This window comes from Anas acuta, chromosome 2 (genome assembly GCF_963932015.1).
Source record: "Anas acuta chromosome 2, bAnaAcu1.1, whole genome shotgun sequence".
Lineage (NCBI taxonomy): Eukaryota > Metazoa > Chordata > Aves > Anseriformes > Anatidae > Anas > Anas acuta.
The window spans coordinates 103145860-103162333 of record NC_088980.1 but is presented as its reverse complement, the minus strand read 5'-3'; the positions used below and the strand labels follow the sequence as shown (position 1 = coordinate 103162333).

At 36.0% G+C, this 16474-nt stretch overlaps 1 protein-coding gene across 1 annotated transcript; it reads right to left on the bottom strand.

Moving 5' to 3' along the window:
* Positions 1 to 3454: 3454 nt before the first annotated feature.
* MC2R (melanocortin 2 receptor) lies at positions 3455 to 16474 on the bottom strand. Its single transcript, XM_068671418.1, has 3 exons — positions 16279 to 16474; positions 9888 to 10028; positions 3455 to 5692 (listed from the first exon to the last, which is right to left on the bottom strand). The coding sequence occupies exon 3, from the start codon at positions 5536 to 5538 to the stop codon at positions 4579 to 4581; it is 960 nt and encodes a 319-aa protein (XP_068527519.1). The 5' UTR covers positions 5539 to 5692; positions 9888 to 10028; positions 16279 to 16474; the 3' UTR covers positions 3455 to 4578.

The window sequence follows — 16474 nt, the reverse complement described above, 5'->3', positions numbered from 1 at the left end:
GGTTTAGCCAGATTTACTTGCAAGCTAATAGTCATTAGACTCTGGGTGACAGTTCAAAAATATGATCTTTGTGTTATAGCAGTAATTTGAGGGGAATTTCAAGCGTAAGAAAGCTACTTTCAAGTGGATATGAAAAGTTTTTTTTTTTGTTGTTTTTTTTTTAAATAGTTCTGCTCATTTCTCCAGAATTATATCGTAAATCATCCTCTTTGAATCAGAAGTTCACAATGGCATTGCGTCTTCTGTAGAAGTGACACTTCAAACAAATCTGTATCAAAAGTTGTATCAAAGCTGTATCAAAGTGCTATTGAATGATGAACATATAATGTCTTAATAGATGGCTATCTGCTGTAATTACCTTGACAGAATGAAATATGCCTCCTTAGGGACTAAATTGTTTGAATAGGTGTATTGTTTGAAGAGTTTAGCTCAAACTGACTCAAAGCGACTTTTTAAGAAAGCATTAGTTTGAAATGTAGGTGTGTAGTACTGAAATAGTTATTTCCAAGCCTACAAAGCTAAAAAAAATCCAAAAGACCAACTAAGTTAGGAAGGTTGTGAACATAATCATAATTCTAGCTGACTGATTGTGAAGTTTCTTGCTTGGGATTTTAAAAAAGAGAAAGCTAACATTGGCCTTGTAACTCTTATTATAAACAAATATTATAATTAAGTATTGTTAACACTCTGAAGTACTCTGCACTTCAATACAAACTTCTTTTTCAAGTATATAAATATTTTTGAAAAAATAAAATAATGTTCTGATAATAAGAGTTCAAGATGCATATTTTTTTCTGAAAGTCTTGCCCAGGATCATAATTCAAGAAAGCAGATTTTTTCTTACAGTTGTTAAACTATTTGTTTTGCTCTTTTGTGAACAAAATTAAACCGCTATGCAAGTCTGTCCCTCACTGGCATACCAACTGCTTCAGTGGAATTAATTCCCCTGGGTGACTTTATCAGATTTGTTCACTTTGTTCCTGAACATAAAGTTCAGTTCAAAACAGAATAACAGAAACAGAGGAGGAGCTTCTGGTTTTGCAGTAAGTGACCAGGAAAAGTTTTGTTGCCAACAAAAAAAAAACAGACATAGGAAGTTCTCTGGGCACTTCTGTATGAAACATCGATTGTAGTACTGCTTACAATTTGAAGTGACAAGATCTTCGGAGCACCAGAGTTTTTTTCTTCTAGGCCTATCAGTTTCTGGTGGGATCCAAGATGTACTTATTTCTCCCAAAGTTAAGGTACAGTTCTGGCTCCCAAATACTTGCAAATTAACACTGGGCAAATGAAAGAAAATCACATAACCTAAGAAGTGTTCACTGTTATACATTAATATTATCAGAGTTTAAAGAACAACTTCAGTACAATACAATGAAGGTTTCACAAATCTTGGCTTAAAGAATCTGTTCAAAGACCTACACAGGGAAGTACATGTATATAGAGATATCAAGATGTGAAACAGAGAAACTACTGTCTTAGAGACTGCTCAACTGCTAAAATGTAAGCCAAATTTACAGCTAATTAGGAAGTAACACATGGAGATTTATGTATATGCTGACATGCAACAAGGACTGATAGACTTCAAAAGCAAAATCTACCTAAGGATCTTTTATTTTATTTTTTTAATTCAAGACTACGCTTTTTCTGACACTGCTTCCCCAGAAAAGAAATATTTTTAAATGAATGCTCTATTTCAACAGAATTCGTGCAAACTGAGAGAAAATTCTCACGTGCTTTTTGAATTTTAACTTTTTTTTTTTTTGGATAAAATATACTATTTTATGTAATTTTTAGACTTGTCTCGAGATCTAATGTTCTGCCACAGATTTCAGTTTATGGCAAATGCATAGGATCTGCATTTCTTACATAGTTACATGTAGAATGTGGTAAGTTCTCTTGTCTTGAACTTATTAACAATGAAGAAAAATGTGTAGTTTTCTTACAATTTACAAGCCTGTTTTCTTTCTGTTTTGTCTTAGATCCCCTTATGTAGCATTTCTCCTCATCTTTTTGGCTATCTGGGTGTTAGACACACTGCTTAACAGCAACAGCCATCAGGTCTCTACAACGAGTTTGAAGACATAACCTTAAGCCACAACATTAGGTGTTGCTTGGGCATCATGGCATGAACAAATGCAGGTAGGATACAAGGAATAGGCAGCTAATTCCCAGTCACATCAGGTGGGAACTTGTTGCTGGCAAAGTATGGCAATCTGAGATCCAATGCTACTAACTGCAGAAATACTTCTGACTCCTTATTATAACAAGCTGGATGGTAAAAAAATGTCTCACTGGGCCATAACCTATGTCTGTGTGTCCCAAAAGATAACAATCTATTTTTCTTTGGACCACTCACTGGTGTTTCTGAAATGCAAGGCCATTACTGTTCTGTCTTTTGTATTACTAAGAGAAGATGCATAGGGCAGAAAGGACAGCAAAAGATATTTTTCAGGCAGGACACATGTTGAGAGCTCATGTACTTTCTAGCCCATGTTCTGCAGGATAAAAATGGCTGGAGGCTTGGAGATGGCACTGTGAAGGATGGGACAGCTTGGCAAGGAGCAAACAGGTTCTGGGCTACTGGAGGCCAGTTTGCTCAGCCCTTGAAATACAGCCAAGAGGAATGGGATGAAAGGTGTGCTTGTAGGACTGATTTTGTATCTTAAAGTCTTATGTATCTTAGATGCCCTTAGGCTCTTAGGTCAAGAAGTGAGCCCAGCTGCTTGGTGAGCATTTTGAGGGTTGCTGGACAGGGCCTGGGATTGACTGGGAAGTGCATTTTGTAGATATTTCATGTGTTGCAGATTTAACGTAAGGTCTGCCTGAATCATTATTTTCTTTCTAATACTTTTTATTATTGTGAAGTTCATCAGTTGTGTACACAAGGTATTATGGTACTGTTAAGTCTTCTATTTTGCTAGTCTCTAATGTTGTATAATTATTATTATTGTTATCTTCAGTTCTAACAGTCATTTGTTGCTGTGCAGATACACATTTTTTCTGCTTTTGATGGAAAGAATAATTTCTTATTAGAATAAAATTTGACTATATTTGAACTTCTTTCTGAACTTGCATTTTATCGACAAATGATTTTCTGTAATAAGCATATAGGTTTAAAAAATGTTCATTTTGGTATCCCTTCTCTCATTTAAGATATTTTCTTTGCTTAGTTCTGGAGAGGCTTTCAGGTACATTGGTTCCTTTCTTACATCTTTATCTGGGAGCCTAAGCCCCCCTGACTACTTGTACTTTGATCCATATTCCACATATCTTGAAATTCCTGTTTTTATTAGTGTATCAGAAGAGCAAATTCTATTTATCTATGAATTCTAATAGATTTTCTCTTTTCCTCTCCTTCTTGTTCAAGCCATACTTTGACTTCCTCAGTTTCACGGCTGTCTCTTACTAAATATTCTGTCTCTGGCACAGCTGAATAACTGTACAGGATTAATCTGAGGTTAATTCCCCACCATATGCTCTGAACTGCTTTAGGATATTTTGCTGTGAAAGTTATTCTGCCTTACAGTTTTGCAAGTTTAGTATTATTTTGGCAAGGACAATTCAAAATTTTCTCACTAGGATTTTGTAAATTACAAACTGTTTTGTAGCATCCTTCCAGACTGGCTAGCTGGTTCCTCATCCAGGTGGCTGACTTCCTTGGAGGTCTTTGAATTGTCTGTCTGGTACTTTATTTTTGAATTCCTTGTTGTGGCATGTTTAGAAAATTATGGCTTTATCAAAGTTCTTTCACTGTCTGTGAAACCTATTATTTTATTAAAGGAAGCTGGCCCAGGGACTTCTAATGGAGAGCTGACATGGCCAGCAATTCTCTTTGGTAGTCCAGACCTGGCTTTGGTGTTTTAAAATTCAAAACCTTTTCAAAATTCTTTTCTACCAGAACGACTTCATATTGGAAAAAACTCTTCAGTCACTAAGAATAACTTTTAAACCAAAAAAACTTCACATGGACTCACACTCCAAAACTTTTTTTTTTTTTTTGACACTTAGAGCATACTAATTGCATGATTTTAAGGAGAATAGATGTTAAAGAACAAAGTAATGAGTTCACTTTACCAGCAAAGTTCATATGCATGTCCATATTTTCTGCTTTATCATAGACTTTTATATAAACATGAAGTTCAGAAACAAGTATTCATTTATTTGTGATTTAAACAACAAAATTTTAAAGTAGTATGCACCTGAAATTGAAATTACTGATACAAAATTAGTCGGCATAAATTAATCTCTTGGGTGACAAAATACTTGCTGCCAAAGATTTACATTTGAGTTTTTCTGAAATGATAAAAGATAATTGTTGCAGTTACTTTTAGACTATTGCATGAAAATTATGAGCAGAATTAACTTAATTAGTAATATTTCTGGGTGTTTGGTTAGCAAAGACTTATGTGCATACTTAGCTTATACGTATTCTTCAGTAGACCTCTTGAAATCTCTGGCAGTATTCTACAAGCATAATATTACTTTGGGCATCACTTTTAGTATTTTTAACTGTGAATTTGCATTGCACAACACCACAACGCGTGTGCTTTTGTAATTGTTATTTTTGTTTAGTGTCTACCAGTTCCAGTTATACCTGGCACAGCAGAACATCTTCCTAAATGTGCTCCGTAATTCTGGGCTTCGGAATGCAAAAATCATAGGGTCAATGATCGCATTGCACATTATGAGGGTCCCATTCACATGGAATATGGACATGTAGCAGGCACAGTAAGGGTTATGTGGGCAAAATCTTGCTAAAAGGATGTGAAGAACAAAGGGGGCCCAACAGCAAAGGAAGACTCCAAGGAAAATAGTCAGTGTAATGGCTCCTTTCATGTTAGTTCTCTGATGGACTGCACTGGTGGGCAGTGAGGCAATCTTTTTAGCATGAGATCGAGCAAGGAGGAACATATGGACATAGAGGCACAGTATAAAAAACATCATTAAAGGGAACAGGATAGTGAAGGGAATGACTGTAGCTGCTTCATAGGAGAAGAGGGCAATAGCAATGCTACTGCCTGCACAGAATGTCCAAATGATTGCCAAGATGATCAAAGCCCTTTGTAGTGTCATGATATTATGGTACCGCAAAGCATAGAAAATAGTGATATATCTGTCTGCTGCAATAGCTAACAAGCTGAAAATTGACCCCAGTAAAGACAGAATGAACATAGAATCCATGGCATCATCCAGCTTTTTCTCAAAGTCCCCACGACGTGTCAGGTACCCCATTTTGCACAAGATGATAAAGATGTTCTCCAGAGTTTTGTACAAGCTACCTAACATGTCTGAAATGGCTAAACTACAAATGAAGAAGTACATGGGCAAGTGCAAATTCTTATTTCTGACGACAGCAATAAGGACAAGCAGATTTTCCAATATGCCAGCAGCAGCAACAGTGAAAAAAACTTCCTCTGGCACCACGACCTGCGTACAGTCAGTGACATTTAAGGAAAAATCACTTATATTTTCAAGGGAGGGAATACTTGTCTGCCCTAGGTGTTTGATTAGATTGAAAGGTCTTTCAGTGCTCATTTCTTCTGTTTGTGGAAAGATTCTGTATTGTTGTTTCTCAGGCTTGGCTTTACTCTGAAGCTGACCTGTCAGTTAGACCATTCTTCTTTTGATGAAAGCTTTCTCCTTCAACTGGAGCAATTTGAAGACTTAACTGAAATACTTTGTATTTCTCCTACAATAAAACACATAGAAGCATAAACATCAAGAAGAAAATTGCCATGTCAAAAATAAGCATTTGAAATAGTGGCTATTGCAGTGGAATGAACATGTACCATCATCTGAGTGAGGCAAAGTTGATTTGTATAAAATGAATGGCTCCAAGCGTTGAAGTGTCTCGGGGGAAAACTAAGTGTAAATTCTCTGTTAGCTTCAAATAAATTTTTAAAAATACAGTATAGTATAGTTTTCTTTACTAATGAACATCCCATGTTTACTGAAACTGATTTCACAGACTTCAAGAATTTGGCAGTCTTTACAGGCCAGCTGTTTGTTTTGAGAAAGTCTGGCATTTCTCACAAGATTTGCAGTATTATTAGATACGAATGAGACTAATGCCAAGATAAGCTGTTGTCCAGAGCAGCAACATATTTACCACCACACTGTTAATAGTGAAACAAAATGCCCTTAATTTAGATGTGAACATTTGTAAATATTGATGTTTTTTTCAGAAGCATGTTAGATACTAGTGAGAAGCTGCCTTTTCCTGCAAATTGAAACATTCTTTTGATTTGAAAGTATTTCTAACACAGACTAAGATTTAAATGAAAATCTTTTCTTGACTATATTTACAACTATCTAAAAGACCAAACGTTTTATATAAGCTTTGGAGTTATTTTTTTTTCTCTGTAGCGATCCTGATCTAAATTATGTGAAAGCCTATGAGAATTTTCCCAAAAGATGAGGCTTCTTGGGCTATTCATTAAGGTGTAAATACATATGATATTAATTTGGTTCAGATATTACCCATAGACAATAAAACTCACTTTTTCTTGTAATCTTTATTTGTGAATCCATTTCTAATGCACAGATACAGTTGCTATTCAGAATGTCCCCCTTTTTAAGACCTGGCATATTCTCCCCCTGTTTTCTAAGCTCAAAACAGCCTTTAAGTATTTGGCACTTTCCTAACAATTGGTCTTGAAATGCATTCGGACATTTGTTCATAGTCAGGGTTGGCAAATGCCAAAACACCCTTTCAAAGGATGAAGTCAAAAGTTTTAACTACTTTGTATGCAACATTCTCTTTAAGTGTTGGTGCCTATCTGTAAATGGTGCAGCTGAACTGTTGCTTGAATATGATGCTGTGTTTAGCCACATTTTAAGGGAAAACAGGCTTGTGACTTAGGTTTGCTAATATCATCTGCTGAGATTGCCAGCAAGATGCTTCATGTGTGGTGAAGAGTACTGAGACCTGGACCACCAGAAAATATGAACTTGATTGAAGGAAGCTACTAGCTGTCTTAAAAGAAAGCATTGAAGTGAGCGCCCATACTTATTTGAAAACAAAAGCTCTGTAGTGGAATAACTTAGTGCATTTCAGTGAAGCACATGTAGACATTCCCAAAGACAATTAGGTCAGCATGTGCAAGAGACTCAGCAATGTCTCTGCATTGGTATGATTTTCCTATTCTCAGCTAGAGCTACTGTCCTAGTTAAGTTTTATGTTTTCTAATATAGAAATTTGTTTAACAACTTAGTTTTCACTCTTAATAGAAAGTCATCATGGACACTCCAAACACAGTCTCACTTCAGTGGGATTTTAACAGGAAAAATCAGTTAGCAAAAATAACTTTGTTACGCCTTGATTCTCTCAGAACACTTTTTCAGTAATGCTTTACTGGTACATCATATCGCTGAAATCACCTGCCTGATAATCATTATAGCTCCTTAAACAATAAGACATTAGGAATGACATGATACATTATATTTGCTGCTTTTTACAAATATAAAGATTGCTAGTTTTACATTAACTTGAGGTTGAGTGCAGCAGTTGGTTAGTGAAGAGATCTTATAAAGGCTTGTGAGCAGTTACAGCAAACTGAATGATTACATTACAAACAACTTAACGTTGTTTTCAGGCAATTAATAGAAAACCAGAAAAAGAAACTGTTTTAGAGATTCTCATGCCAGCATGCATATGGTTATTGCAGTCTATCTTATTAGAACTCCCTGAAGGATGTTACCAATTATCTCCTGGTCTGATGCTTCAGTGTAAATAGTAACACTATTTCTGTCTGAGACTTCCCAGACAGAAATATCTATGTATATACAGTGTTGTACATGGATAGTAAATCCAGTGCTTGATCTACACAATGCGTATTTTGATCATACCTCTGTAGTAAGTCTCACATTTATGGGATTCATTTGCCTCTACAAATCTACTGGACAGTGTGTGAAGTAGTTTAACACTTCTGAACAGCTTGGGATAGACAGAGTACATACGGGCCGTAAAGCTATTGTGAACATGATTGGTAACCTCAGAGTGTTGTAAAAGCTAACAAAAAAGGAAGAGACAGGAATATCTTGGTGTTTGGATGTGTATTTCTACAGGCAACTGGAATTAGAGCCAAGGTCATTTCACACCAAACTATGAATGGTCATCAGGTGAAAATAGTTCACCTTCCTGTGTTGGTTGCACTACCAGAGACAGCTTGGATGCAACAGACTTCCTCTCCACTGTCAATGCCTTGTCATTTTGCCACATCATTGTATTGTCTAGAAAGAGGGTTCATTTCATTCACCATCATCAGTCTCTGGTAGTGCTCAGGTTTATCTTTTGCAGGTATCTGCAGAATCAACCTTTCAAAGCCAGTGCTTATGTGTCAGAATTGTTAAAAATAGGACACAGCAATTTAAGAATAAAAGTGCTATACTTACGATAATCTTTTTTCCCCATCAGTGGCTGAACTATGTGGATTTTCCCTTTCTCGAGGTCATTCAAAATCTAATAATATTTTTCCCTGACTGTAGCAAAAAACATTAAAGAATAAAAAGCAATAAATATAAAAAAGGCTCTTTAAGTTTGAAACACATTTGCAAATTGAATGATAAGTATCACAAAATCAACAAAAAACTCCAGCCTTTTCTTCACATGCTTAAATTGAGTCCTGGAGGGAGAATTCAATAGCTCAGTCATGTTGGATAGTCTGAAACATTTTTTTATCTAGAAAGTGGCAGTCTTCTGAGCTAGGGTAATGGTCAATGAGCTGGCAACAATAGTGAAATTACTAAAATCCGTACATCTGTAATATTACCAGCAATTTTTATTTAGTTTGTAGCTACCTAAAGAATCATGAAGCAGGGAACTGGAGGACTAGAAGCCAGGACTGGAAAATTTACTGACAGTATTGTAGAAACCAATAGTTTGGATTACCTGTCAATTGTATTTATTCACTGTGATTATGGTTTAGCTCTTTACAACACTCTGACACTTGCAAAGCATGTTTGCACTGTATATATTGCACAGCTAGGAGCCAGTGCCAGTACTTCAGCTTATGACAATGCTTAGAGAGCTACAGTGGATGTTGGGCAGTCTCAGCACTGTACAGGATTAGCCTTGGGCAAAATGCATAATTCTTTCCTGTGTGCCCAGTGCCTATTGATAACAAAATTCAATTTTCTGAAAATGCAGTGATTTAGCACCTGAAAGGTCTGGGAGTAACCAGCTTTGCAGTTGATTTTGATTTTTGTTTTGATTGTATAAACAGTTATTCATTGAATAAATAAATAATGCACGTCCTTCAATCTCAACATGTTAAATAAACTGCTCTGGTCAGCAGAATAACAATAATCATAGTTTCAGCTGTGAACTATAATGAGAAGATATTGCATGCTTTAAATACTGTATCATTTCACATGTTTCTTTACTCTCTATTCATTTGTTACTAGAAAACCATAGCTCTCCCTATTGGACCCCATCTGTATTTGCTTTCTAAACAGATGGTGGTAACTGAAAATTGAAAGGGTATTGAGTATTCTCCAGCTTTTGAACTCCACAATGCAGCTTATATAACTGGACAATTATGTAGATGCAATTATTTGTTTCTAGAATCTTGAAACATTAATTCCCCATGATTCTATGTTTTGACATTTTTTTTTCCTTAAGTCATGTATTAGGAATGTAGAAGAATAAGTGTGGCGTGTTTCAGACACAGTACATAAAGTATACCTCACAATTCATTCAGTATATACAGAGATACTTATCCGCCCCCCCGCCCTACACACATTTAAAATACCATGGTCTTTTCTCAATCAAAAAAAAAAAAATCTTTAAGGTGTTAACAACTGTCTAACAATGCCTTTATCTCAAGCATTTCCTACTGAAAGCTGTCTGGTGTTTAAACTCTCATTCACTTAAGTAAAAGTACCTTGGGCATCAGGGCACCTGGAAATCTGTTCAGCATGGTTCCCCTTCTAGAACTTGGTCATAGTGGAACATCAATCCCTTGTGGACATGGTTGGACAAGGAGTGTGTGGCTGGTTATGCTGCCTGGTGTTGCTTTCTTTTTCTGAAAATGACAGTACAAGTCATGTGATTGTCCATGGATGGGAGCCATACACATTTTCAGTGACTTCAATTCAAGCCATTACAACTTTATATCAAAATAAATTTGAAAAAAATCCACAAATATCTACCTTTTTGCTTGTTTCTAGCTTTTCCATGTGTACAATGCATTTAAGATGGAAACATGCCACTTAAAAATGTTGAAGTGGAGATTTAGTGTTTAAAGCAAATGAAAGAACAACTTTTTTTTTTTTTTTTTTTTTTTTTGTTTGTTTGTTTTTTGTTTTTTTTTCTTTCATTAGGTAAGCAATGGCTTTCATGGTGACGGAGGGGACGGTGCCTATTAGCAGAAGGTAAGCTATGAGGACAGGCTGTTCCCTGCACTTTCTAATGGGTGTTTCCTTTTGTCTACCAGGTGTGCTTAGCCCTGAACAAGAAGTGAATAAGAACAGCACCCAGAGTCCGATTCTGCCTTTCCTTTTGCAATAAAGGACATTGCATACTTCTTTACATATGTTTAAAGTAAATGTGCCAGAGGAATTATGCTTGCTGATTCCTAAAGGCTCTGCTCTGTTTGGACCAGATGATCTTGGAGGTCTTTTCCAACCTTAATGATTCTATTAATATATGATCTAATAGATTTCTGGCCATAGCTGAAGATAGAGTTACTGGTTGCTACAAAGCATTTAAAGTATTTTACTGACTTCTACATGACCATGATTAAAGTATCTCAGCATAGCCTGCATAAAAACAAAAACAAAACAACAATAACAAACAAACAAACAAAAAATCAACCCTATGTCTGCTTGATGAAACAGCAATAGATCATATGTGAAACATACTCAGTATTTATTGGACAGGCCCAAGGTGTGCAGGAAACATCTGAGAAACTGCTGATTAACTTTAATGACAGCACAGTTCTTCCTGAGTGTCTGGCCTACACGAGCTGCCAAACCTACAGAGAATGTGTGATGTGTTGGTGCTGTGGTGCAGCAGCAGAGGAAAACTTTTCTCTCCCAGATGTCACATGTAAGGAACACTGTGAACAAGAAGCTTGTGGGTGGCTTCACAGTTTTGTTATTAATAATGGATAAATATTGTTCTTTTTGAACTGAGCTGTGAACAAAACATGGAACATTTTTTTTTTCCCCTGTATGGAAGAGAGATGACTGGTGACACTGGGTGGTTATGGTTTCACAGCAAGCCCTGAGCCACTATAGCAGCTTGCTGTGATGAAAGGCTGAGTTCCACCTCTCCCCTCCCACCTCCATGTTTCTCTGCTCCTGCCTCTCACTTCTGTCATCTCCCTCGAGCCTAGACAAACCTTTTCTTCCCTACATAACAATAGCATTTCTTGGTGTGTTTACACGTGTATTACCATGTGTAGGAAGTGGAGCAGTAGGAGTGTGGTGCTCAGTGACAGTACTCAGGTGACCTAACCCTCTGTGAACTTTTTTTTTTTTTTTCCCCCCAATAACCAGTCCCAACACCTTGCTGTCTGCATCTAGCTCAGGCATTCCTAGCAGCATAACAGGTTTTGCGCAGGCTACAGCATGAATAGTTTATTGGTTTTGAAGCTCAGATGCCAGAGTTTCTCCTCTGCTAGAGCCTGATAAACCAGATCCTTCCTTTAAGGAAATTATTCAACGCCCTACGGGCCCTTCCTTTGGGAATCATATGGAAAGTCTTCGTATTTCCCAGCAGTAACTGGGAGAGTAGAAAAATGTGCATTTGATAACTTTCTTTTACACAAAACTAATAAATACCTGCATTTTAAAAGACATTTTATGTTACAAACTTTGTTCAGCAAACACTAAACAAAACAGAAGTTATGATTGCAAAAGAGTGACAGCACCAGTTTCCATTCTGTTCTGAATGTGAGCAGACTTAGTTGCTTATCTTTAGGTCTGACAGGAAGAACTCTCTCTGACAAAGGTAGAAAAATAACATTTCCCTGCTTGCTGCTGCAGGAACATACAAGAACAAAATCCTGTGTGTTCAGAGAGCAGTAGAGACAAATGGGCTGTGTGCTTATGTTTCATCTTGCAGCTGCTAAAATGAATCTTCTCATTGAAGTATATGTCTCATATGAAAAATTTATTTTATACAGAACGTATTAATTGGGATATTGATATAGGCAGTCTTGTTTTTTGTAAAAAAAATATAAAAATTTACTAGAATGTTTTAGATTATAGTTAAAACAATATTAAATAAGGACATGAGAAAACTACAGTGAAAAATTAAGATGATATCTGGTATTTCATCTTGTCATCAATTGAAATTTTATGAACAAGTCCAATTAGCAACCATGGGCTATTAGATCATTTATTCTTTTGCTTTGATCTCCCTCTAGTGTTCAACAAAATAGATATTAATGGCTGATTACAGCTAGTCTGCTTTCTCACATCTTCCCAGGACGCTATATAACATTATGTAGCCTAACTACATTTTCATTAACTGGCATCAGACCTAGATAATTGTTTGTTATATATGTGTCTTGGAGGTTTACTGCATCAGAATAATGAGTATGTTCCATATGATTTCAATGTCGAGTTCTTTCATAGAAATAACTTTACACTGATAGACATAAGAGACAGCAATGATAAAATAAAAGAGAAATGTACACACATGCAAACTAAATACAGAAAAAATAATGTTGTACCTAAAGCCACACGTATGCTAACTGGACTAATTACTAGCAAGATGTTTCTTATACAGTTATAACTATGGCTTGCCATTAAGCAGAATTTCTAGAGTGAAATTAGGCTGCAAATCACTCTTGTTGGAATTTCAAATGTCGTATATCTACATATATGCTGAACAGAAATCTATATAATTTGTATTTTCCTGACTTTCAAAATTGTACAAAGGAATTTTCTGACTGGATCAGAAAGTGGACAGACTGAAGGCCTTGCAAAGAATACAGATAAAGAAAATCTAAAAGACAGGTTTAATTCCTACTGATACATCTTTTCCCCATAAGATCAGCTTTAAAATAATACAGCTACATGTTTTTTTTTCTGAATAAGGAGAAATGTCACTTCATGAAACACAGATTTCCTCATTCATAGTTAAGCTTAGGTATATATGATATGACACAACTTTGCAGTCAACAATGAAAAACACATCTAGGTTATGCAGAAACTATGTTGGCCAAGACTATTTCTCTCCATACAATGCATGCAGCTTCATTCAAAATATTATGCAAGCCCTGCAAAGATGTTGTAAACAAGAAAAATAAAAATGATTAAGAAGAGATGGACTGAGTTCTCAATATGTTTAAAATCTTTGCACTAGCAGAGAAAAAAAAGGAATTATTTAGTATATTTATGAGGGAAATGAGAAAGACCATTAAAATGACAGTGAGAAAAATAAATTAAAGCTGAGAAGTCATGAAATGTTTCCTAATTGATTAACTCCTTTAGGCACTATAATTTTTCACATACAATTGCTGAGACTGTAAGCAATGCTGTTATCTCAAGTATCTAGAATTCTAGAATTAAAAACAAAACACAAAAGTTGGTGGTTATATAAAAATATTTTCCTTGCCATGAGATGGCAATAATGACAGAATGCCCATAAAGTCATTAGCAGAAATAACCCTCCCTCCTCCTATCAAATGTATGGGCAATTTATTGAGAACATGCAATCAAATGAAAGAAAAAGTAAAACTTGAACAAAATCAAGGTTGTAAATGCAGGAATACACTAGTGACTGGTTTTGTTTTGTTGTCCAGTACTCGCGCTTTTGAGGGGCCTTCTCATCAGGGCACACAACATGCTGTGCTGGGAGGGGAACATTTACAAGTCATTTAGTACACAGCTGGAAGAGAAGCGAATGAAATTCGGTGAAGGTTTCCCCACCTTGTAGCTGGACAGAAGATGTGATCATGAGAGTTTATTTTTTTCGAAACACATGGAGTCCCACTCTCCAAGGAGCTACTATTCCTTTTAAGAACTGTTAACTTAAAAATTGTTTTAAAACTGTTTTCTTTAAAAGAAAGAAAAAATATGTCTATTGTAATTTGTAACAACAAAATCTACCTATGAAAAAAAACTAAAACCCTGATGCTGCTGGTGCAGGTAATTGCTTTGGAAATAATGCACTTGTACCATTGGGTTACATCCTTCACTCTAGTGCATCAGTCTCAATCCACTGGTATGACTTGGTGACAAGTTACAATTATTTACATCAGCTGAATATATGTTTCTTTGTTAAGATTGTAGTAGGTTGAATCATGTTTCTTTTTGAAGCATTAGTTACTGTGCTTCAGACTTTACAGACTGCTTTTATTACACTATTATTTCTTATTTACTTCCAGAATAAATGAATTTTAAGTCTATGTATAACTGTAACTTTCTACAAGGAATGAAAAATAATAGTGATTTTGAATACAGGACAAATAGTTCTCTGGGATCATTGTAAAGATCAATCAAGAGGCCTTCAAGTGACATTTCTGAGGCCACTGCTCTGTTCTTACTCTTTCCAGTAAATCATTAAGTTTGTCAGTAATAGTGCCATCACAGAGATGTTGTTATCAACAAGCATGAAGGAAATCTCCTGTACAACAAAGCATTAACCATTTCTTGAAAGAAAAGTTCTATGTTTCTGCTCTACGGAAACCTGGTCTTCAAGGTGGTTTTTAGGAGCCATCCATCTTTTTCTCTGTCTGTGAATGCTCCAGTAGTTGCAAATAAAACAATGATTAAAACAGATGGAACTACTAGAAAAATATTTTGTATTTTTAAATGACAGAATACAAGAGTGTGAATTTACACTGAATTCACTCCTGTTTAAGCACACTGTCTTGTAAACCTATATATGTCTTATTGAGACAAAATGCACAAAAGAAACAAGAGCTTCTTTCCTGCGAGCTACTTAAAAATACCGTTGTGCTTTTTATCTTGCCACAGAACTAATATACTTACATCTCTTTATGCTAAAAATAAAAATAATGAAAATACAGTGATTAAAAATTAATTCAACAGGTGATTGCTTTCTCTGGGAAACCTATATGATGGGTGCAGGGTGAAGAAAACATCTCTTTGAGATGCTGCTTTTAAGAGCTGTCTTCATGCTTGTCTGTTTGGGAAGGAGAAGTAATGGATAAGAAAACGAATAAGGGGAGAGTCAAACCCCAGTTCTGCAAGTCCACAAAATTTGGCCACAAGAAGCTTCACTCAGACTGTGTGTTGGCTTCCAGTGCTGATGCAACTTCTCCTACAGGCAGAGGTAGCCAAAGTCTCATTGAAAAAGGAGTGCTGTTATCTGAACCCACTTCTGGAAAGGTGTGAGAAGTTTAGAAAGACATGCCAGATTAGGTCATTCTTGCTTGTCTTTTCCATGCATTAGGATCTGGAGCTCCATGGGAATGGTGCTGTCGTAAACAAGTATTTCCATTTCTGCACAGGTATCACAGAACTAAGTGTATATGTGTGTATGTGTGGTGTCATTTGGATTCTGCTTATAGTCTAAAAAAAAAAAAAAAAAAAAAAGTAACAAGGATAGTAAGGATAGTAGAAGAATAACTGTTAACTCGGGTATCTGCAATAATGTATGTTAAATATAGGCATTTACTCTGCCCAGGTTTTCCTTCAAAGCTCCTTCAAAGACAAACTTATGCTATGCTCTGCCTTCCTCAGCTGTGTGCTGCAGACTAACACAGGGTTAAATATCTAAGAGTTTTGGCAATCAGGGTGCACTGAAGTTCAGTCTTCTGTCAATTACACTGCTGAACATCTGTAATAGTATCAGATATGCAATGGAATTGCTCAATACCTTCACGAGACTAAGTGAAAACAGAATTTGGTCTTGCTGTAGCAGAGTGAATGGTGGAAAGCTGTAGGAGTAGGTAGGAGTAGCACTCCTTGCATCATTTCCAGTCCAGACCCAAGAAGACTCACTGATGGAAAGTTAGAAAGAGATGTGTGACTTCTGGCTGATGCAGTGAAAAAAATTACTTGAATTGGGGAAAAGCAGTATCCAGAAGATAAGAAACATGTCAGTGGAAGCTTTCATACTTAAGCTTAACCTCAAGTTGTAAAGAGGAAAATCTTACTCAAGCTTCACAAAAGAGGAAAAAAACAAAAAGCAAAACACTTCTGAAATTTTATGTTAGAGAATAATGCAAAATGAACAATGTTAGGGATCATTACAAATATAGAACTTCATTACATGAATAATATTGCATCTTTCGTTAGTTTATCCAAGCAGGCTTCCTGAGTTTTACATACATTTAGTAAGCTCCCACTTACCTGCTTGTGAACCAACTTGTGAGCCAGTGTGCTGGTAACGCTGGGAGCAAGATTACTTATAAAGGAAATGAAGCCAACATAGTATTTGCGTAAAGGAAAGTCTGGAACATTTAAATCAAAGTGAAAGACAGTTATCTTATTGGCATAACCTTGAATTAGGGTCACTTAAAAATAAATTATCCACTTTCTCTGAGAA